General features: G+C 39.0%; 1 protein-coding gene across 3 annotated transcripts in view; it reads right to left on the reverse strand.

Moving 5' to 3' along the window:
• The window catches only part of kif17 (kinesin family member 17), a 35,879-nt gene that overhangs the window by 3,084 nt on the left and 7,755 nt on the right, over positions 1–25,040 (reverse strand). Inside the window, exons 4-14 of one of the 3 annotated variants that reach the window (XR_008725879.1) lie at positions 21,914–22,103; positions 20,243–20,683; positions 18,851–18,948; positions 17,249–17,393; positions 14,598–14,704; positions 12,653–12,828; positions 10,581–10,809; positions 8,031–8,289; positions 7,021–7,091; positions 3,966–4,083; positions 2,798–3,040 (exon numbers count right to left, since the gene is read on the reverse strand). Coding sequence is in view for 1 of the 3 variants with exons in the window: in XM_055659410.1 (XP_055515385.1) it covers positions 2,832–3,040; positions 3,966–4,083; positions 7,021–7,091; positions 8,031–8,289; positions 10,581–10,809; positions 12,653–12,828; positions 14,598–14,704; positions 17,249–17,393; positions 18,851–18,948; positions 20,243–20,683; positions 21,914–22,103 (2,043 nt within the window). In the remaining 2 variants the exon portion in view is untranslated. Of the gene's footprint in view, positions 3,041–3,965; positions 4,084–7,020; positions 7,092–8,030; positions 8,290–10,580; positions 10,810–12,652; positions 12,829–14,597; positions 14,705–17,248; positions 17,394–18,850; positions 18,949–20,242; positions 20,684–21,913; positions 22,104–25,040 lie in introns of all 3 variants that reach the window. The other 2 variants (XR_008725880.1, XM_055659410.1) reach the window with 2 other exon arrangements.

Raw genomic sequence — 25,040 nt, forward strand, 5'->3', positions numbered from 1 at the left:
CAAAACAAATAATTTAGTTCGATTAACATAATACATAAATTAATTCTGTCATGAATACATAGTATAACATTGTTTTTACAAATTTATGAGAACAGTTATGCTCATTTCCGCCTAACCTTATTTTACATTCAAAATAACAGCATTTGAATTTCATTCACCAAAACCTATACTCATCTCTCATCATTTAAGAAAAACAGTCCCAATTGAAGGATTGTTAGTTATATTTCTGATATTTTTGTCTTCAAAAGCAAACCTTAATAGAATTTGATTGCTTTGTTCAACTTCCAGTGTAATTAGTTAAAAAAAAATATTCCTGTAACTTGAATGTACACATATACTTCTCATATTCCAATTCCTAGCTGCAATTTCTTCCTACCTAATTTCATGGACTCATGGACGTTCTGAGGACCGTCCCAAATGTATCAGCAACCACCATATCTGCTCAAGCACAAAGTACAGAGAGAGAGAATTGATCCAATACCCATTAAGCATTTGCACACATGCTCATGGGGCGTTAATACATTTAATTAGCCATTCCCTCATCTGGAGAGCTGTGACCAATTATAAAAGTCTAACATCTCTGACTTATTTCAGGTTAGCTCACGCAGCTATCTGCTCTATTTGGCTTAGCATGAATTTTGGGCAGTGAGATTTCCTGTCAAACCAAGCTTGAATAATATTTGCAAATCAATCGGTTCAATCAAATTCTGTACAATTAAGCACAATGTATTCAGGGCAGGGGACGGGGGACAAGCTTGAGATGTTATTCCTGCATCGGTACAATCTGAAAGTCAGTCTCTCCAAATTATTCTCTGGCCGAGTGTACAGATCCATGGATGCCAACTTCCCTAAGCACCTCACCTTATGTGACAATATACTGTTTCACTGAACAACACAGTGCCAAATCTAATGTATATTCCCATACGACATCCACACAAGAATAATTGATAGCAGTTTAGCTCAACCTAAGGCCACTAAAACTAATTTTGTCACTCCAAATTCACCTCAGCTGAGATTTATTAGATTAAACTGATGATCAAATTTAGGAACCTAGAGTTCAGTGTTACATTATACAAAATGTTTATCTGCAAAATCTATAGTTGAACCAAGAAACAATTATTGGAATCAAAGGGGAACCCAGAGAGTGACTGACTGTTAATTTTGAATGTAAAATGCTTGTTTCTGTTTATCTGCTTCCACAAGTACAAGAACACAGTGACACCAATTACAGCCAAGAGTGATATTTGCAAAGGGTTATGCTATCAGCACTATTTGTGTGACATTACTAAAGGCAGCAAATAAGCAACCACTCTCTGCTCCTGTTCCCTGAAGAAATGCAGCAGACGGCATTGACATTGATAATTTTTGTATTCACCAGCCTCAATATCGTGAATATTACCCTGCTGTTCAGGCTATATCTTTATTTTTAATATAGGTGCCAGTTTCAACCAGCACTTTTGATTCCATTAAAACAACATAATTTGCAGGACTTCCACAGTGTTTGAAATGTGTGAAAAGTAGAATTGTTTACAATGATTTAACAGGTTTAAGATACGTTCACAATTTAACCTGAAACAGGGCAGGACATCAGTAAGAGACACATAAATTAAGTAGATTGGATAATGAAAGAAAATACAAATGGAGCTCCTGGTAAAAGATGTTGGATTAGAATACTGCAGTGCATTTTAATGTCAAAACCATGAGTATAGAGGCTGAAGAGTTTGTTGAAGAAAGTTCAGACAAACTATAGGTCATAGTACTCCTATTAAAGAAAGTACAATAAATTTGTGTCTAGAGGCTAAAAGCAAGGTGGAATTACCTCATTACCTTGTTCTTTTTACTCCTTGTAAGGCTTTGTACATTTATGTGATGTAAAAATAAATCATTGTTTTATCAAGTGGGAATCTATGGTACATTGCGAAACAATGTTGACTATGTTAAAAATATTTCCAGATATGGGAATAATATTAAAGTGTTGGACAACATTTGGAACAATATACACATTTCAGAACCTTTTTGAAATTTGGCTGCTTTATTACTCAATTAAGTATAAAAATTTGAGTTCTTAGAGGTAATGACGAGGGTAATCATTTATATTATATAAAGACAAATTAAAGAGAAAGTCTTGAAATTTAAGAGGCAGTAACTGTTGATCAGACATGCGGACAACTGTCTTTCCAGAATTTAAAATTACACAAATGTCTTCAGAAAATTAGGGAGAAAATAAGGTGCATCAATTCAGTTATTAATCATTGAGAGGGAAATGGAAGTTTAAAAAGTGTCTGGTTTGAAAGAATAAATAAAAACAAATCAGGATTTCTTCGATATAGTGGATTGTGATAAGTGGGTTCAAGTAATTAAAGAGAAGTATGGGAGTTGAAACAGATTATTATAATAAACAATGATTTGGTGACATTCGGAACTGATAAAATATGCTTTTGATGATATGAACTACATGGAAAATTGTCATCAGTAGTTTAACGTTATATATATTCAAATTATTGAAGAATAGCAATAAATAACATTGTTGTGTGCTGCTTTGGAACAGCAATTTGTTGCATTAGAGAACAGTAGGATACAGGTCGCAATGATGAAATAACAGAACTCTATTACAGACAAGCATTTGTCAGGAGGTTCGAGTAAGACACTATCTCACAAAAATAAGCCTTGGAACAGTAGCATTAATTTTCTTGGACACTTCTGAGCAGTTGGTGTTACATCAGCATTGGTAGAAGCTCATGCCAGAATGCTGTTTGTAGTAATAAAAGCATAAGGGAGAGAAAAATATAACAAATACCTTAAAAGCAATACTTTATTGTAACCTTTATGCATCAGGCAATGTCCATGAAAGGATTGTTTTTGTTTTTCTTGCGTTTGGTTTTGGCAGATGGCGCACGTAGTTCCAGTGATTCCAAACGGAAAGGCCTTGGCGTGGGCATATCAGGCGGCTGGGTTGGAGACACTGTATTTAGATTGGAGACAGCATGGGAAGGTGATCCATTGTTAAGAGATACGCTATGCACTGACGTCTGTGTATGCACTGTTATAAGAAACAATAGAACAATGTGAAAAATTGCATGATACATTATAATTCAAAAGTTTTGTAAACATACCAATTTAAATAATCTCAGCTGATCATAAGATCATATACCAGATTAGTTGCAAGTGCAGTATTCTTAGCTAAATTTTGTATGATTTACTCATTCCAATGTCAATCAATTAATATAAATCTGATCTAACACAAACAATTCGTAGAATAGGTATCATGATAAGCATTTAATTCCAGATTTGATTGCATTTGTCACAGTTCGATTTCACTTTTAAGTTTCTGGACCAATTGTAATTTCAGCATCTCACCATGAGTTCACTCACATTCAAATCAAATGGTTGATAAGATGTAAAGTGAACCCACTTAAGGCCCATTTTAACTATTGAGCTTTAAATACTGATAAACATTGAATAGCAACAACCTGTTCAATAAATTAAAAAACAGTCAATCCTTTGACTATGGCAGACCAAACAGAAACATTATGGACACAGGACTGGATACTCACTGGACATTTCGGGTCGAGACCCTCAGACTGATGAGGTGGCGTTTCAGGTAGACACCAGCCTGAAGAAGGGTCTCGACCAAAATGTCGCCTATTCCAAGCTACTCGACACATATTCAAAAACATTTATGCCAAAATTCTCAGATTTCAAAAGACACCCACATCAGAGGTTTTAAAGACTGCTTTAATGCAGAATAATGTAAGGAATATTAAAACAAATTTTGCAGTTGTGATCATTGAACCAGGACAAATCCTTCCATTAAAAGCAGAAACACCATATTTTGTCCACATTTGTTATCAGACCTGCACAGCTAACTCCTGACTTGAAATTTGATATTTCTGCTAATATGGAATAATGTTCATACCTATATAATTAGTTTAACTCCTTTAATTGTGAACTGTCATGATACTTACTGAGACTTCGAGCAGGATCCGTATTCAAGATCTGACTGGCACGCTTCGACCTGAAGTAGTTGTTGGCAATATTCTCACTATCACTACGGTTGAGCATTTGTCTGTAACGATCTTCTTCCTATAAATCAATCAAAAACATTTTCATCCAGAATGTGCATGATCCAGCAGCTAGTTTGGTTCAGGAACCCTCAGAGATAGAAACCTGGACCATCTCTTTATTGCCGGGCTGAATATATTGAACCCCGGGCTCCCGAGGTTATGGAAGACTTCAGCAAATCCGCCCTTGTGCAAATTCTCCATAGATTTTTTAAGCATTTTTCAAGCCAAGAAAGTTTGAGAAATGCAAACATCTTCAGGAGTTATTGAATAGGGGTAACAACTAGTTAATTAAAAAGAAACCCGTCTTCAAAAGAAAACTTTACTACAGCAATCAAACAGATACATTGTTTTTAAGGACTCATCTGCTGGTTCACAGCAAGAGATCACTTAAGACATTTTGTCTGGAAACTAGCAAGACCAATCTCTTCCATTGACACTTGTCAAATACTTTATCAAATCAATGAAAGGCTATTGAAACCAGGATTAGATTTTGGGACATTTCGATTCTGTACCTTTGCAACTACACAACAGATAAATGTTACAGTTAATCATTCAAATAGTTTGTTTGACTTGGAAACCTAGTTTACCAACAATTCTCAGGATGGAATTAGAAACATAGAATTGGTACATAAGAGGCTTCCTGTACTTCAAATATAGCATCACCAATCTTAATACCAATTCCCCCCATTCATCAACAATCCTTGTTCTTTTTTTTGATTCTCACCATCATATCATTCTCTTGAATATAATGCAAAAATAAAAGCCAACACATCCTCCACCCTAAAACATATTAATAAATGGAACAATGCCATATTGTGTTAAGCATAATTACCCTTGTTCATTAGGGTAGTGTCTCCCTGGTGCATGAATTCAATTTTTTTGCTTATTCTAGTTACTCTGGAGTGTCAGGCCAGTGGCTGCAGTATGAATCAAAGAAAGTGGATGTCAATTGGATTCATGTGGCTACTTTCCTGTCCTTGTGGCATTCTGCTTCTGCTTCTCTCTACTGTTCCTGGAGGCAACCAAGATACTTGCACATAAAGATATACTCATTTAAATATTTATATTGCGTAGTATCTGAAAGCAAAGGTGCTTGCGCTCTCCTGCACATCGGTTTCTTTACTTCTTCTTGATGTAGAATGACCTGCTTTCATTCTAGGATACAAGGCCTGATTTGTTCTTTAAGGTGGATATAGTAGAGATCATGACATAATTTCCAGGAAATGTGGGGAACTCCTGGAAAATATATTTATTCTTCATGCAATATAAATAAAAAATATGATCTAGTTTATTTAGTGCTGCTTTTCGAAAGACCTTGTGTGTGAAAATTGTTTGTTCGATTTCCTAGATTACTAAAGTGACTAAAATAATCTTGAGGCTTCCTAAAGAGTGTTGAAATTTAAGTAATTCTGAATGTCTGTGTGTCTAATGTCATGCCTTTTCTCCGTTTCGCCATGTACTACAGTGAATGTTAATAGTAGTGTACTTCCAAAATTTAGATTCACAACTTCAAATAATGAAGCTTCATGAGCATCGGCAAGAGCAGAAAACAGTTCCTGATTTTCATCATCTTTAATGTATAATTCATCCTTCAGTATTGAATAAGATTGCTTGAGTAATATTTCATTTTCTTCAGCGAACTGATGAGAGCTATTGATGATAATACATGACATGGCATTCATCAGCGAATTGAGTATAGAAGTTGGGAGGTCAAGTTGCAGTTGTATAAGAAGTTGGTGAGACTGCATTTAGAGTATTGTGTTCAGTTCTGGGCACGATGTTATAGGAAAAATGTAAAGCTGGAATGGGTACAGAGATTTACAAGGATGTTGCCTGAGCTATAGGGAGAGGTTGAGTAGGCTGAAACTTTATTCCTTGGAGCACAGTAGGATGAGGGGTGATCTTATTGAGGTATATAAAATCATGGGAGGAATAGATCAGGTAGATGCACAGAGTCTCTTGCCCAGAGTAGGTGAAATGAGGACCAGACGACATAGGTTTAAGGTGAGAGGGACAAGTATTAATAGGAATCTGAGGGGTAAAATTTTCGCACAAAGGGTGGTGGGTGTATGGTACAAGCTGCCAGACGAGGTCGTTGAGGCAGAGACTATCCCAACATTTGAAAAACAGTTAAACAGGTACATGGATAGGACAGGTTTGGAAAAATATGAACCAAACGCCGGCAGGTAGGATTTATGTAACTGGGACATCTTGGTCAGTGTGGGCAAGTTGAGCCAAAGGGCCTGTTTCTACACTATCACTCTATGACTTGAAATAATCTTCTTCAGATGTAACAGAAAAACAAACCATTATAATGGGCCTGTCCTTCATAGGCGATTTTTCAGGCGACTGCCTACGACTGTCAAGTTGCTGGCAGTCGCCTGAAAAACCGGCAACTGGAACGGCGACTGTCAGTGTGGACACACACACACACGTTGCTTTCTTCACCAGCCTGTTATGCAGATGACGTTTCAGGTCTGGACCCTTCTTCAGATTGATGTTAAAGAGTTAAGTAATTATTTTGAAATACATTGTGAATTGTTGAGCTGTTTGAACTAATCACAATTAATAAAGAACTATAGTTATTAGACAAAATTATTGACTGGCGTGTGTGTATTTCATTGGCAACAATAATCAATCAGATGTTTCATCCTGGATGGTGCTGAGTTTCTTGAGTTGGTTGGATCTGCACGTATCCAGGCAAGAGGAGGTTATGTGCTTTGCTGATATTGGAAAAGCTTTGGAAATAAGGAGGTCACTCCTTATTGAATACCTGTCAGCTAATTTAATCATAAGGCTGGTCTAATTACATCCAAAGTTAATAATTTTGATTGATCAAAACTCATTCTTCTGCTTTAATATTGTAAATGCTTAAACAGAATTAGTCTCAACTAAGCCGAAGGTCAGGTTGTTCTAGCTGTCGGCTGAGTATGATCAATTTGAAAATAATTCTTACCATTAAGTAATCTCCAGTATCATTGGCAGAGACTCTCACCCCTTGCTTATTTGATGCGGTGCTGGAGCCAGCTGAAAAATATCAAATGGTTAAAAGATATAATATGTAAATCCCAAATAATTAAAACCTATTTCAATTTAACTACTGATCTACGTAGCGGTAAAGCACTTGCATTTTTTCACACCTTATTACAAATAAATTTGTTCCAAACTCTCTCCAATGCAAGGTGGTCATACTCAAGCTGTCTAGAGTCTCTAGTAACTTTTAATTTTGACGTCAGATATGAAGTACATACAATAAAACTCTGCTTATTCACAAACCTATGACTCAGAAATCCCAATGCTTATCAGGTGATGTTTGCTGCCTCACTTACATTCACTGGGAGCCCAGATCCTGCACTCTCTTTCAAATCACTGGTATCCTGGTTCCCATGCTTTAAAGTTATCTGGTTTATTGAAAGCATACTGTTTGGTTACAGATGTACCATAGAAACCATACTGTTGGGTGGCATCACAGCTTAGGGAACAGCTCTACACAAGACCACAAAAATTGACTTCCCGCCATTAACTCCATCTACACTTCACACTGCCTCAGGAAAGCAGCCAACATAGTCAGAGACTTATCTCACCACGGCGATTCCTTCTCCCATCTGGCAGAAAGTACAGAAGCATAAAAGCATTCACTCTACTCAGAACACAGGAACAGCTTCTTCTCCTGCGCCATCAAGCTTCTGAATAGTCTTTCCATAAGCTAAGGTGCTGTCCGATTCACCTTTACCCCATTGCGGACATTGAACTTTGTCTAAAAAACTGATGCGCTACAATGCTGAGAACTATATTCTGCACACTGTATATTTCCCTTTGCTCTATTGTACTTGAGTGACTTGATTGTATTTATGTATTGTATCTGAATTGTTTGGAGAGCATGTGAAACACAGCTTTTCACTGTATATCAGTGCACGGGACAACAATAAACCTGAACTTTTAACCCAAATGTCCACTACCACTTACCAGACGGAAGTGTAATCTTTTGAAGAACTGTTTCTGGTAGTTTCCAGCAACCACTTTCTTCATCCCAAACACATTCCCGTTTTATTTTGTCTATATTGCTGTAGTTACATTCTCGCCGAATTAAAGGCTGGATTCTTTCTAGGACTTGCTGCAGTAGAATGTTTTCTCGCTCCTGCCTCCTTATGGTAGACAGGTAATCAATACGCTCAAATTCAAACTCAGATTGCAGATCAGAAATTTCTATCTCAGCAACCGTTAGCTTAAATAAAATGAATGATAAATAGATTAATAAATATCCCAAAGTTCTGCTTATCAGACATTATTACAAATATGGAATATGGAATAAAATGAAATTAGACAAGTTCATGAAGTGAAAAGAAATACTTTTTGATAGATTAAGATAAAGTAAGATAGAGGGGAGCCATTTTATGAGTAAAACAATCCTCTGATTCTGTAGTGTAACTTTTGTCACATTTCATTTCAATGTAACAAGGTTTGTATGAATTATGGGATTTTCAAAATTATGTATCTTAAGATCCTAAACCCATCTTTTTCCATGTTATGCTTTTTGAATAGATAGAGCAGAATATGTTTACCAAATCCAACACTCAACACTTTTACAGCAGTTTCGGACGGATGCAGGAACAGAGTGTTATATTTTAAATATTTTTAAGTGTGCATCATGGGTACATTTTAAAACCACCAAAATGTGCAGCATTTCAGAAACCTGGCTCAAATTAACTGTTTTCAAGCAAGTTAATGATTTTCCAGACTTTCTGAGACTCAGCAGTACTTTGATGTAGAATACACCATGTTAACTGAATGGTATGAAATAGTTAATGGAAATATGGGGGTCCTTGCAGCAAACATGAGTCATTAAAAACTGCACCAGAGGCCAAACAGCACCGCAATGATTGCCACAGTGAACCAACCAATGGTATTCTGAAGATGTACTTCCCAGTGCCTGAAACAAAGCTTCACTTCACACAAGCTATAATCTACAGAATAGTCATGTGCAATTTTGTGCAAGAATGAGGCTTGGAAATGCAGGCAGAACAAGTAAAGAGCTAAGGTCCTTCTTGGATGATTCAGAGAGAATGGTCGAAGGAGTGTGATAGGAGCCGTGCACTTTTTGCTGCTTAAATTGTTGCAAATTATGTCAGGGACAGAGTTGTTCATTCAGGGTTACACCAGTGTATGCTTGAAATCTGAAATACAAAGGTTCATCTACCAAGTCTGAAGACCAAATATTACCCAGAACCTAAAAAAGGTCACACTCACGGTCTAGCAACGTAGCCATAAATGCCTAATAAATAAACAAAATATATATTGTATTGTACCTGATCAATTATAACTATAGTTTATCAACTGCATCACTACCAGAAACTACAATTATGATTTTCATTAGAGGAAAAAGGCAATAATAGTGGATTTAAATCTGCTGGTTTAAACCGAAGATAGACACACAATGTTGGAGTAACTCAGCGGGACAGGCAGCTTCTTTGGAAAGAAGGAATGGATGACATTTCAGGTCAAGACCCTTCTTCAGATTGATGTCAGGGGAGAGGGATATACATGGATAAGGAAGTATCAGGTGTGAAAACAGGCCAAAGGGAATGAGGTTCAAGGAAAATGTAGAATAGATCATTGTTAGCTGGGAGAAGGTAAAAACAAAGCAAACAAAGATAAAATGTAGTCGGAGACAGTAAGACTGTTCAGTGAGCTGGGAAGGACGAGGGATGGAGAGAGAGGGAAAGCAAGGGTTACTTGAAGTTAGAGAAGTCAATTTTCATACCGCTGGGGTGTAAGTTGCCCAAGCGAAATATGAGGTGCTGTTCCTCCAATTTGCGCTGGGCTTCACTCTGACAATGGAGGAGGCCCAAGACACAAAGGTCAGTGTGCGAATGGGAGGGGAAGTTAAAGTGTTTAGCAACCGAGAGATCAGGTAGGTTTAGGCAGACTGAGCAGAGATGTTCAGCGAAATGGTAGCTGAGCCTGTGCTTAGTCTCGCCTATATATAGGGGTCCACACCTGGAACAGCGGAAACAGTAGATAAGATTGGAGGAGGTGCAAGTGAACCCCTGCTTCACCTGAAAAGACTGTCTGGGTCATTGTACAGAGTCAATGAAGGAGGTATAGGGACAGGTGTTGCATCTTCTGCGGTTGCAGGGGAAAGTACCTGGGGAGGGGGTGGTTTGGGTGGGAAGGGACGAGTTAACCCGGGAGTTGCGGAGGGAACGGTCTGCAGAAAGCGGGAAGAGGTGGAGATGGGAAGATGTGGCTAGTGGTGGGGTCCTGTTGGAAGAGGCAAAAATGTCAGAGCGATGAGCTGTATGCGATGACTGACAGGGTGGAAGGTGAGGACTAGGGGGACTCGCTCAGTTACGACGGGGGAGGGGGAACAAGAGCAGAGTTGCGGGATATTGAGGAGACCCTAGTGAGGGCCTCATCTATGATGGAAGAGGGGAACCCTCGTTCCCTAAAGAATTAGGACATCTCCGATGCAATAATAGTTTTAGATTAAGGGTATATTACAAAGAAAAATATTACCTTTCTCTGCAAGTTTTCAATATTTTTGCTTTTTGCGCGAACTTCATCTTGAATAGATTCATAGACATTGATCAAGATAGTAGGATCATCCCTGTCTGTGTGTTTCAGTGCTTCTGCAAGCTGATTCTTCCTCTCATCAGCATATGTCTTGCGCCGTTTCCTTTTCTCCTTCAGTTCTGTATTTTTGGCTTGTTCTCCCCCTACAACCTCATTCTCCAACATCTTCAGCCTACAGTGAACAATAGATAATTTTGTTAACACATCTTGCACAAAGGAGTTGATGTTAACATTTAGTGGCCAACTATTGGTGAACATCGGCTTACGGCCAACATGTAGGATTAAGCAGTCGCTGGTATTTGAGACATCAGCCTCATTTACATCAGGCCAGTGTAACATGAGGTGTGAAGAAGACACTAGTTAAATAGTAGATTAGGAATAGTATTTATAACAATTATAGGGATAAATATAACTACATTTTGTTTCTGCATCATGCATAAATGTTCTTATGTTACCATTGGTATAAAACAGCACTTCTACCAATATGAAAATTGGGATTGCTTTTGATGCTCAATGGCCTTATGAACAAGCCCTAATGTGAATATTATGCATTGTCTATGGTAAACAAATGAGCAATTATTCCAAATTTACATAATTTCACATTAATACATCACTAACATTTTTGAATGCCTGATCACTTAGCAAAATAGACATTCTCTGTTCTTGATCAATTATAACCACAATTTATCATGTAGGTCATTGAGCTACCAGCATACTACCAGAAACTTTTTAGTTTTGCATGCTGCAAGAAACTTAACCTTTTTGCTGAATATGATCGGCGCATCTTTGGAAGATTTAACTTTGTTAAACTCGTTACGTGTCCTGCAAACATATACAAGCAAAGGCTGCTTGATATGCACACCAATGTTACGCAGTATGCAATGTAAGTTTTTTAATTACTTCCATCAACTTAATTTGCACAATGGCAAAGGCGTTTTCACAATGACACAAGTCTTAGTAGAATTGTGAGATCTCTTCTGAATGCTTGAGCGAAACAAGCTTTACCACACACTTCATTCTATCAATGAATCAATTTTTGGGACACACATATTAACCTGCCTTTAAAGGTTTAAAAAAAGGAACACAAATTGCTGGAGTAACCCAGTGGGTCAGGCAGCATCTCTGGAGAGCATGGATGTGACGTTTTGGGCCAACCTGTTGTCTTGTTGAAGGTTACACAGAAAAGCTGGAGAAACTCAGCGGGTGCAGCAGCATCTATGGAGCGAAGGAAATAGGCAACGTTTCGGGCCGAAACCCTTCTTCAGACTGGTCTTGTTGATGCTGCCTGATCCTCTGGGTTATTCCAGCACAGTTTTTTTTTAAAGCCAGCATCTGCAGTACCTTGTAGCTCTGTTTTTAAAGATATTCTTCGAATATTGGCTATGATAAAGAACTTCATACTTTATGTAGACCCATGACATAATTTACATCCACCTGAAGAGACAAACATCTCATCTGAAAGATGATACTTCTAACCATGTTATGTTAGGATTCCAAGCCAAAAATGACAGTATAGCTGGCACAATAATTACGCATTACTTTTTTGGAGAAATAGTCAAAGATTTTTTTTTAAATCCTTTGTATTGAGTGGTCCCTGTATCTCCATCTGCTGAGTGGTGATCAAAATAAGAAAACTGTGACGATTACAAATTAACAGGGCAATGCAGGGAAATTATTTTTGTGGTGATGTACATGAGAACATAACGTTAAAAAACAATCCACTTAAGGGGAGATCATCTTTTCACACCAGGCGATAATTCAGTGTTTGAACAATGTTCTCTAATTACACCTGGAAGAGAGCTGTAGTTGTTTCGGATAAAATGTTGTATAATTTTATACACATAACTTCAGGAGTAATAAGTATTATTTACATAATAATCCCGTTGGCTGTAAACAGATGAGACAGTAAACCTCTTCCAGGAAATTGAAAATGCTGCAGATAATCTATACATGCAAAAGTTTTCAAAATAAATGCATATTATCGAGGTAATAATGGCACGCTTTGCAGAACAGACCTTGCAAGTACCTCTTCCTGGTCTAAGGTGGCAGGTGACGAAGCAGCTGTAGAATATTCCTCTGCAATTTCTCCCTTTACTAGAGGCACTTCAAGAGAATGCTGCTCTTCATTAGGCTCCGTATCGTTCCTGCTGCTTGTGTCTTGTTGAGCTATTTCAGGCTCTGGTTTTATCAACTTGAAACATTTGATAATAAAACCAAATTATTAGAGCAATGTTTGTATTTGTCAAGAAACATGGTTCATTAATTTCAAATTTTAAAAATACACCCAATGTAAAAAATTGTATGTTCTTCTATCTTATTTCACTGGTTGGTAATTGGTAAAATATTTTTGTTACAGACGAAGGGATTGGTGATACATTCATAGACTTTAAACTCTCCACGACTATCTGGAGTTGGGGGTACTCTAGTTAGATTCATAGATCTAAACAGCACAGAAACATGCCCTTTGGCACCACTCGTCCATGCTGACCAAGACGCCCCATAGATTTCTAGGAAGCCGCAGACGAGAATCTATGAAAAATGGCCTTGTTTAAAATAATATGGCCATGGACCTAACCTGCCATTGTGTCATTGGACCAGGCTCGAAGAGCTCTTTTTTTTTAAGGCTATAACATTCTTATATAATTGTATTTGCCTTCCATTTATCTTGGACTGGACTATTTAAAATACAGAGGCATCGTTTTTAAGACTATTTTCCCCCTCTTATTCCTTCATTAAATTGCTAAATGAACAAGGTATCGTTATCATCACTAGACGGTAAACAAAGGCCCCAGTTCTTGTTTTCCTTTCCAGATCCTGTATCTGGTTTGATTTTGGACAGGACAAAAGAAATGGCAATCCCTTGTATTCATTTGTCATTTTTTCTTGAATGGAGGCCATTTGACCATGTCTATGCTAGGTCTAAGAGCATACCCATCACTTCCATTCTCCCGCAACTTATTTTCTACACGTGTCTATCAACCCTCTCCACCCCCAACCCCCCCCCCCCCCCCCCCCCCCCCCCCCCCCGATTCACCTGCCACCCACCTATATTGGGGCTGATTTACAGTGACCAACTAACCTATGAAATGTGGAGGAAACTGGAGCACCCAAGGCAACGAACATGTTTGCAGGGAGATTGGGCAAATTTCATATAGACAGTATCTGAGCTCAGGATCAAATCTGGGTAACTGAAGCTGTGCAGCAGCAGCACGAATTGTTGAATTTCCAAATCACTTCCTTTAGCTACAGTTCTGAAACTGGCTGTCTTGAGAAAGGGAAAAACTAAACTTTCTAGTTCTAAACTCTCTCTTCTAATTCTCTTGTGTCTTAACTCAGCACTGCAGCTTGGGAGATAACTATAGGGGAATTCCCTGGCATGTCCTGTCTCCATTTTACAGCACTGTTACTGCTCTGTAGCATGAGAGTAGTGCATTGCAGCTAGAAATTCATTATCTGACATTCAAAACTGTGTCCACCCGTACAGTTTCAGAATTCAACATTGATAATAGAATATATGCACTTATAATGCACAGGAAATGCTAAGACATTGATCTGCATTTTAATTATCCAAGCTGTTGCTTTCCAGAGCCACATTAATAAATAACTTCCTGTCTTATTGACATTTTATGTTCCTGAAAGGAAATAGCTTTGCACTTTCTTCACTACAAACCACTTACCACTACTGTTTACAATGTATTAATCCAGACATTAAGTACATAAACATATAATAAAGTACAGATCATATCCAGTGGTTATATTAGAGTCAATTATGGCTTTTAATACAACTTTATCTGGTGGTGTGATGAGAAATGGCCAATAAGGTGATGGCCATCTCACATTTCAAATTGGCTATTGGGGTATTCCTGCTTAAATCTAAATAATATTTCAACATATTAAACAGCAAAATGACTAATTGAAAGACAGGTGCATGTTTAATGCCAGTGTAATAATAATATTTACCATAGCAACATCTAGCTTCTGTGCTACTTCACTCACATCCGCTAATTCAACACTAAATGGCTGAGTTATCTCCACAGCACAAGTGCTTTCTTCAAATGGAGGTGCATCTACAGAGACAGAGATTTGTTTGTAATGTTATCAGTTACATAAGCTGTGCATACTATCACTCTAACAATTGAGAACCTTTATGTTCCCAAATAGCAAATCAGCATATTCTTTTATATTTCAGGCCAGCAATATTTTAGAACGATATCAAAATGGCGTCAACTTTTAACAGCGTACAGTTCCAATACATGCATAGGTGTGATAATAATCTCAATTTGTTCTGTGTATATTTCCAACAACCAAACAAAATCATACACCCAGCCAATGCTTTGCATCGTAATAGACTGGAATCTGAGTGGTAGGATAGGGTTAGTATATGGGTGATCACTGGCCAGCGGAGACTCAGTGGGCCGAAGGGCCTGTTTCCGCACTGTATCTCCAAAGTTTAAAGTCTGAGCAAACAACAAAGTGCTGGAGGAACTCAGCGGCTCGGGCAGCATCTGTAGAGGGGAATGAACAGACTGGTCAGGACTCTTTTTCAGACTAATGGAACAGCAGTGGGGGGAAAAGGCTGGCAAAGCCAGGTAAATGCAGGTGAGCGCGGGTGGGGATGGATTGGCAGTTAGGTGTAGATAGTGACAAAGGCTAGAGATGAAAAGGAGACAAAAGGATGCTAGTTACGAGAAGCAGTGAAATGTAAAGCAGGAGGGAAGAATATGTGTAGAAGCATAAGGGGGAGGGGAAAGGAATAGGGCGACAAGGTAGTGTGAGAATAGTGTGTGCACTGGGGGAAGTTGTGGGTATTTGCTGTATCTACTCAGTGTGTGTTTCAATTCTAAGTAACTTACAATTTCAATTGGAATGTTTCATTGCACTCTCTGTTATTAATATATTCAGGCAATATTGTCCAATATTTTCATTAAATGGTAGGCCTCTGGGTAGTGTTGTAGAGCAGAGGGATCTAGGAGTATAGGTGCATGGTTCCTTGAAGGTCGGGTCACAGATAGATAAGGTGGTCAAAAAGACTTTTGGCATTTTGGCCCTCATCGGTCAGAGTATTGAGTATAGAAGTTGGGAGGTCATGTTGCAGTTGTATAAGATGTTGGTGAGACCGCATCTAGAATATTGTGTTCAGTTCTGGGCACAATGTAATAGGAAAGATATTGTCAAGCTTGAAAGGGTTTTTTTATTTTTTAGTATGTTTTAAAGTATGTATTTAATGTTCCTTCGTGTGTTTTGTGTGGGGGGGGGGGGGGGTAAGGGGGAAACCGCTTTGGTCGCCTCCTCCATGGAGAGGCGAGTTCTTTCAGGTCGCCTCCCCCGTGGCCTAACATCAAGGATCGGCGCGGCCTTTTCCCGGAGACACGCCCAGGGCTTCAGCGGCGGGCGCAGCATGGACTCCCGTTGTGGAGCGGGTGAGCCCTCGCTGGGGCTCGCTGGAGGGGAGCGCTCCGTTTCACTGGCCCGGGGCTGCCGGCAGCCTGAAGCCGCGGTCTGCAGAGTTCCAGCTGGCGCTGCGTCTACAGCCCGGGATCCCTCGTGGGGGACCCGGGGGAAGAAGAAGCCATCACTGCCGGCCCGCGGCCAACTTCTACCGCGGGTCCGGCATGGACTCACCATCAACCCTTGAGGGGAGCTTCGACCGCCGGCCCTGCAGTCTACGGTGCTTCTGGCTGAGGCGGAGTCTTTAAATCTCGACCAATCGGCCTACACCATCTTAATAGCCGCGGTCTCCGGTGAGGAAGAGCCGATCCTGGACTGACTCTGGACTCTGGTCCTGTCCACGGGGGGGAAATGGAGGAGGACTGGCCAAATTTTTTTGTGCCTTCCACCACAGTGATGAATGCTGTGGTGGATGTTTGTGTTACAGTTTTATTGTGGTTGTGTGTTCTTTATTATTGTACTGCTGCTGACAACCCAAATTTCCACCGACCCTGATTGTGTGGCAATAAATTATATCTATATCTATCTAAAAGATTTACGAGGATGTTACCAGGACTGAAGGGTGTGAACAATCGGGAATGGTTGAGTAGGCATGGGGCGCAGGAGGATGAGGGGGTGATCTTATAGAGGTGTACAAAATCATGAGAGGAATAGCTTGGGTAGATGCACAGAGTCTCTTGCCCAGAGTAGGGTAATCGAGGACCAGAGGACATAGGTTCAAGGTGAAGGGGAAAAGATATAATAGGAATCTGAGGGGTAACTTTTTCACACAAAGGGTGTGGAACAAGCTGCCAGAGGAGATAGTTGAGGCTCGGACTATCCCATCATTTGAGAAACAGTTAGACAAGTACACGGATAGGACAGGTTTGGAGGGATATGGACCAAGCGCAAGCAAGTGGACTAATATCACTCTACGACTCTATGTTTAAAATGAATTTAGATATTTAAATAAATATTAAAATTTGCTGTTTGTGTGCCCATCAAAGCATGTATCTTGGGAAATCCATCCCCTGCAGGTGACAGACTTCCTAAGTTATCTCAGAGTTAGTGTATGTGACTCCACATCAAGAATTGTGAAGTCTTGTTGACACATTCATCATTGGGTAGTGCACACAAATAATATTTACATTAAAATACTTCAAACCCTAACCCATGCAGCATACCAGTGGCCTTATCAATGGCTTCACAATGTGCCATCTTCAGTTCAAAAGAACTTCTTAGTTTTTCAATGTCTTCTTGTAGTTTCACATTGGACTTCTGCTCTGCTTCATAATCTGCTTTGATCTTTAATAACTTCTGCTCATATTCCTAAAGACAAATTCAAAATGAAATATTTAACGAAGGACATCTACTAAAATCACATCATAACAATTTAATCTTGACATTAACAGTTAAAAATGGGAATACTTGCAAAACAATCATGCACTCTCTGGTACAGGGAGCTGCTACTCCTACGTGTGCTCCTACACCCCATATACTTCTTACTTGTATCCTCCAATATTGAACCACTATTGTACTCTTCGTGAAGGTACTTCCACAATCTTGCTGTGAAGGGCCCTCCAGGATTTAGATTCAGACACTGAAAGAACTGCCAAGTCAAGATGGTGAATTTATAGGAAGTGGTGTTCTTGCTGCTCCTGCTTTTATTACAAATAAAAGTCAATGGAATGGGAATTGCAATTGATGTAGGATAGACAAGTAATTGCCGTGCATTTTGTGGATGGTACACGTTGCAATCATAGTGTGCCTGTGGTAGAGAGAATGAATGTTTAAGGTGATGAATGAGGTGCTATTCAAGCAAGCTGCTTCAGCCTGGTGTTGACTTTCTTGAAATTTTCTTGGAGTTACACGCATCAGGCAAATTGAGAGTATTCCATCACCATTCTGACATGTCATGTAGATGGAAAAGGGCTTTGGGGTATCAAGACAAGAGTCACTCACTGCAGGAGACGTAGTCTCTGGTGGTGGACTGGCCAGGGTGTCAGCTTGCCCGATGGCAAGTGGGCCCCTGATGAAGTGGGGCCCCTATATCAAGTGAGCCCCTGATGAAGTGTTGTCCCTTTGTCTCCTGGCAAACAATATTTTTAGACCCAGTCTGCTACTGGTAATCTCTGTTCTGTTCTGGTAGCCACAGTATTTATGTGAATTACATTAATTGCTCACAGTGTTCTCTACATTGTAAAAACAAAACCCAGGTTGGATTATTGCTTAACAGAACATGCCTGTTTAGTTTGTAAGGACTCATGAGCTTCCAGTCATTTTAATTCTCTATCCCACTCCAACACTGATCTTGTTTGCCCATTCCTCCTTCCTGTTACCATATCATGCTTTGTGACAAAGTAAAAACCAACTAGCACGCAGCAGAAGAGAAAAGAATCACAAGAATAGGATTAATAATCATTAAGTGAACAGTTTACATTTAATTTCACCATTAGTGCAGACAAACTAAAAACAACAAATGTTAAACCATCCCTGTAACTGAGACTGCTACGTCACTGATACTGAAATTTGGACGACATGATTTTTTGCAGCAGAGAAAATGCAAATCTAATTTTTGTGCCAATTTTTTTCATGTGTGATACTTATTTTGTTACTCTCATACAATAACTGAGAATAACAGCATTAAAACTTCGTCATTTCCCTTACATGAATGAAAATTGTATTTTTGCCTGGGTAAGCAAACAGCAGAATAACCTCTTACTTCAGGTCTCTGGGCATACAAACCTTGAGAATATATTTTAACATTTGATTTGATTAATACAAACCTGTCTGATATTTTCTTTTTCAATTTCTATCTCAGCATGGACTTCAGGAGATTGACTGGTTGCTTGGGTATTATTCATTTGGACATTACTTAGATAATCTGCAAAATCAAAATTAAGTTAATTTTACCAATAACTTATGGTAGTGTAATAAAATATAAAAGATAGAGATTACATCAGTTATTACATCGTAATCCTTTAGGTCCTACTTTAAATCATTACAACTTATTCAGTCATGAATTATTAAGAGTTGAGTGCCATCTTTGTATGTAATGGTGATAAATTTATAAAGGTTATTTTCCTGAAATAAGTATCTCTGCAGGAGTTTATTAAGCTATTTAGCCATGAAGGAGAGCTGTTCCAGGTTCCCATCTATTTGAACTTCATTCTTCTTTTCTTTTGATTCTCCAAAATACAATGTTTCTCAAAACTTTTAACAAAATCTGGACAACAAAATATATCCAGCAAATATTGGCATCTATTGTTCCTAAGAACACAAGAAATAAGAACAGGAATGGGTTATCCAGCCCTTTGAGCCTGTTCTCCCATTCATCGGCATTATCCCCATATTCATGTTTCCCCTTTATATCCAGAAATTCTCTGTCCACCCTCACACCTTTCGATATATTATTTCCATCAACACAGTCAACTCTCCTGCTCCTTCATCGTTTTCTTTGGTTTAAGGTGTTAAGATTCAAATTTCACTGAAGACTATATCATTTCCAAACATCATGTCAAATTTTACCCCCACAGAACCTATGACAAAGAGCCTATGATTATAAACCAACTATTTTCCATTGCACAGAATGAGTGAGCTATGTTTCTACAATTGACCAAAATTTTTAAAACGATATTGGATGAGGTGACGAGAATAAAAATATTATGGCTAATTATTGCCAAGAACAGGTTTTTAATTTTTTTTTAATGTTTTAGATGAGATCTTTTAGGATAGAACAAGTTGGCGAGAGAAAATATGACGACTCGTTGCAAAGAGTATTTAACTGAAACCAGGACAAAATTCCAAAAATAAATGTAAATATTAGACAGTTTTAATATGTACAATCAATGGAGTTGATGGAGCAACAGAAGAGCTGATTTATAGTCAAATCCTAGTCATGATTAACACATTAGTTATTAAGTGTGTAGGAAAGAACTGCAGATGCTGGTTTAAATCAAAAGTAGACACAAAATGCTGGAGTAACTCAGCGGGACAGGCAGCATCTCTGGAGAGAAGGAATGGGTGACGTTTCGGGTCGAGACCCTTCTTCATTAGTTATTAATATTGAAAACAGTTAATCAACTAGGACTTGGATTTTAGATTCTACCATTTCCTATCTTCATTGAATAAAGGACTTTTAGTGAAAAAGTGGAAAATACAAATTACAGACAAATTACCATTACCATGCTGTCCAGCTAGGAGTGCCTTCAATTGTTTAATCTCCTCCTGATACTCTCTGAGTAAAGCATCCTTTGGATCTTCATTAATTCTGGGCTTGTTTTTGATGTTCTTTGCCCTATTGGCATACCGTAAAGTGCTAAGACTTTCATCATAATTATTGTCAGCTGGCGACAGACATGCTACCATCAGAGTTTTGGTGTTACCCCCAAGGGAGTCCTGCAACATCCGTGTCAGTTTGGAGTCACGGTATGGAATATGCTTTGATCTGCCATCCACCAATGCAGAAATAACGTTCCCAAGCGCTGAAAGTGACAGATTGATTTTAGTAGCTTCTTTTAGCCGATCTCCAGTTGCTCCAGTTTTTGCCTGTCTTTCGCTGCCTGCCAAATCGACCAGATTCAACTTTCCTACACGGATGTGGTCTTTCCCATTGTCATCTGCAAGACAAAGTAGTGTATTTTTTCTGCAATTATCATTTTTCATCGATGCCTATTTGACATTACTGCTTTATATTAAATGAAAAGAAAGGCAGGTGATCTGTCCCTTGGTTTCTCCCAATTCTATTAATGATACAGAGATCATTTGTAACCTTGCGGTCAATTATCGATCCCGAGTTAGCCTGAGATATAACCAAGGACGTGGGCAGCCAATTTCACAGGACTATTAACAGTCAACTAAATTAATCAGTCGAGTTGCATTTAACCCAGAGAAGGTTGGAACAGATTTTTTACATAATGGGCACAATAAAACATTACAAACACACAATGATACCAACTTATTTTTTAGATTCCCAACCTGAATTGGGTGAATTGTCGATATTCCAGGACTGCTTTGAAGTCTCTAGGAATTGATACTACTGCAGTTTATCCAAGAGAGAAAAAAAGGGCATTAACAAGGTACTTCTTTCACTTCTCAAAAATTTGTTTTATTTATGGAAGAATTGAACAGGGAGAAAAAAAATTGGTAGATCAAATAATGAAAATCCCATTATCCCCATAGACCTGGCAACCATAGATCTGGATTGCTCATACAGTAATATTATCAGTACACTGTTATATCTGTACAATTCTTCGTCAAAGTTTTGCAAAGATATATAACTTTTCATTCAACCAGCATCAATTGTTCCAGAATACTGTATGTTGACCTTAGTTCAAAACAGATTAACAAATTTATTGCCCGTATCCCAGACTGCAAACAGAACCCACTCCACAACTCTATGGTATTTTCCATCTGCCATGCTGTGATCAAATATCAGCTGTGATCCTACTGAATGGAGGACCAAATGGTTAATGCTTAAGTTCAATGATGTATTACATATCCAATATGGATGATACATCAAAAATATACATATTTTTAGCTGTACATTTCTAATTAAAATGTAATTAATCTATTGGATAATAATTTTATTTCAGATTTTACATCGAATTAGAGAAGTACCAATTTGTTGAAGTCTGTTTCCTATCATTGTATCCAGTTAGCTAGCTCTCACTGCATCCCATGCAATTCGTCAGGGAGAAAAAAATATTTAATATACTTGAGATTAATATAATTTGCTTAAATTTAAGGACAATGAATGGTAACATGAAGTTTACAAAAATATTTCAGATATAATCCAATGAAAGTAAAACATTAAATATTCTGCTGCCTATCTTGTTTAAACTACTAACCAATCGAGCACATCTCCAAGTGAATGGTGAATATAGAATGTGAACGAGATGAATCTTTGTTCATGAGGGTATATCCCACAGCTCGATTACCCCAGCCAATGTCCATGATTTTTTCACACTCCGTGACACTGTGCACAGTATGCATGGAGAGGTCCTTCACATAAATGCCTTTCTCTGGATGCTCCTTGAGCTACAATCAGAAGTGTGAGATAAACAAGTTAGAGCCTGCAGATTACCTCCTTAAGAATTCAATTAAACTCTTATCAAAGCATAGATAATTTGCAATATTAACCTTTTTTAAACTTTTAAATCTGCAGCACTATTAAATACTTGAATTTTAATCTCAAATGTTCTCCTTTCATCTTTTGAGTCCCATCCCTTGCTGCAGTATGATGAATGAAGAAACTTGCATTAACCTGTTCATTGCCATTTTTTTTTTACTATTGGCCATGACCCAAATGTACTCGGAGGTAGCACTGAACAGGTGAAATTGCAACCAAGACATTCCCCAGCATTCAATACAAAATTCCAAAACACATCTAAAAACCATTACCTCCAAAAATCAATCCAGCATTCCCCCAGTTCTGTGCTGAATCATTAGCAGAAGCTATATATAATCTTTATGGTCGTTTAACTAGACAATTGGCTATTTGACAATGGGGAAAAGTCATTACTGAGCTTAAACCTGCCTTCACCTAATATGTACATGATTTATGTACATGATTGGGAATTGTGGAAATCTGGATTAAAAAAGGTGGAAAGCAAATTAGATCAATCAACTACTACAACTAAAAACACTTTTGGACCAACTAAATGACAACTGATTCCAATTCAAATGACTGGAGTTGGAGCACAGTGATTAAGTAATTGGATGAATAGCCAGAGTTCTGGACTATTGACCAGAGATGTGAGTTTGATTTTTTCCATGGATTCAAAGTTAGAATCATGAAATCTATGACTTACAATCATGAATCATGACTTACAATTAAATATGGGAAATGTTTAATATCAAGCATATTTTAAGTTTCAGAGAAGTTGGGAGAACTGGAGAGAACAAAGGAAGTGTCTGACATAGGGTACAGATGGCATGATATTGAATGACATGGGAAATGTTGGTGCCAGCTGAGGGATTCTGACACAGACTGGAAAGGTAAGTTATCTAATGCTGTTAATTTTAATGTTGAGTCCAGTCAAACCAGAATATTAGATGCTATTAGTTAAGTTTAATTTGAGCTTTATTGGATCAATGTATGAAGCTAAAGGCAGAGAAATCCGAGTGGAAGTGGAGATGGAGTGAATGGAGATGTTTATTCTGCAAAGAGATCGCCCAATCAGCATTTAGTTTTTCCAGTGTAGAGGAGCCAACATGGTAAGCACAAAAATACAAAATGATGGCACAAATAACACAGCTAGGAAAAGGGATGAGGTCCTGTGGAGTGAATAGGTTAAAAAGCAGAACCACGTGGGTAATAATCTCTGAATCTCCCGGTGCCAGGTGCTAGTGAAGGTAAGAGCAGGAAGATAGGACAGGTGAATGCATGGCTGAGGATTTGATGCAGGGAGTAGAGATTCAGATTGTTGTGCCATTTGGATCTAGAGCATACATTTGGCCTCTTTGACATAGAGGCCAGATCAGCAGGTCAGATCACCACACCCTTTTGGTCGATTTGATGACAACATCATGGTTTATTTTTAGTGAGCGTGACATTATACAAACCTTCCAATAATAGCAAACGAACAAAATAACTTGACTGCTGTTCAATGACCACATTATTTCAGCTAGCAAAGAAATTATTTTTGTTCTACGCTTCTTGTATTCATATTGGCTTGTCAAACATAATTGTCAACACAGATGGATCCATTACCTTTATCCATGCTGCAATTTTAATGTAATTCTATATGTAAAATGCTGGTTTGATTTATTTCTGAAATTGAATCGGTATTTATAATTGATAATTGATATAATTTAATTTAATTGCCACACAACCAAGGTCGGTGGAATTTGGGTTGCCAGTAATAAAGAACACACAACCACAATAAAAATTTTACACAAACATCCACCACAGCATTCATCACTGTGGTGGAAGGCACAGAACTTGGCCAGTCCTCCTCCATTTTCCCCCGTGGTCGGGACCTCCACCCTCCACAGCCGTTGCTGCGGGCGTCCAAATGGTAAGGGACAGTCAAAGTCAAGGTGAGTCCAGGATCGGCTCTTCCCAACCAGAGACCGCGGCTTCAGGTTGGTGTAGGCCGCAGGCCGGCGGTCAAAGTTTTAAAGTTCCTGCCGTGCCGCAGCCGGAAGCACCGCAGTCTGCAGGGCCGGCGGTCGAAGCTCCCCTCCAGGGGAGATGGTAAGTCCATACCGCGCCCGCGGTAGAAGACGGCCGCGGGCCGGCGGTGGAAGCTTCTTCTTCCCCCCGGGTCCTCCACGAGGGATCCCGGGCTGTAGACGCCGCACCAGCTGGAGTTCTGCAGACCGCTGCTTCAGGCTGCCGGCTGCCGCGGGCCAGCGTAACGAAGCACTCCCCTCCGGCGAGCCCCAGCGAGGTCTCACCCGCTCCGCGCCGAGAGTCCACGCTGCGCCCGCCGCTGAAGCTCCGGGCGCGTCTCCGGGAAAGGCCGCTCGATCTTCGATGTTAGGCAACGGGGGAGGCAACCTGAAAAAAAGTCGCCTCTCCATGGAGGAGGCGGCCGAAACGATTTCCCCCTCACACCCCCACACATAACACACAAAGAAACATTCAAAACAGACTTTTAAACATACTAAAAAAATTAAAAAAGTGAAAAAAAACGGACACGCTGCCGACAGTGCAGTGCCCCCTACATCTGCATTTATTTTATCCTTTCCAGCTTAATATGGCCATTCTCCCTGGTTTTCATAGCAACAGTTGTTGATTTCTATTTGTGGTTTTCTAAGCAATAATCACACACCCACAGTTTGCCCTACAAATTAATTGCACTTGAGCTGATTTGGCAGACATAGACCTTTGGTGGAAACTGTATTCCATTTACAATGAGAACAACACACCTCAGTAATACAGGACAAATACAGAATCCTCAATGAAAGTCACACCCAAGGAAAAAGCAAGATTGTAATTAATTAATTATCAATATGTTCAAATAATCC

Source organism: Leucoraja erinacea, chromosome 30, assembly GCF_028641065.1.
Source record: "Leucoraja erinacea ecotype New England chromosome 30, Leri_hhj_1, whole genome shotgun sequence".
NCBI lineage: Eukaryota > Metazoa > Chordata > Chondrichthyes > Rajiformes > Rajidae > Leucoraja > Leucoraja erinaceus.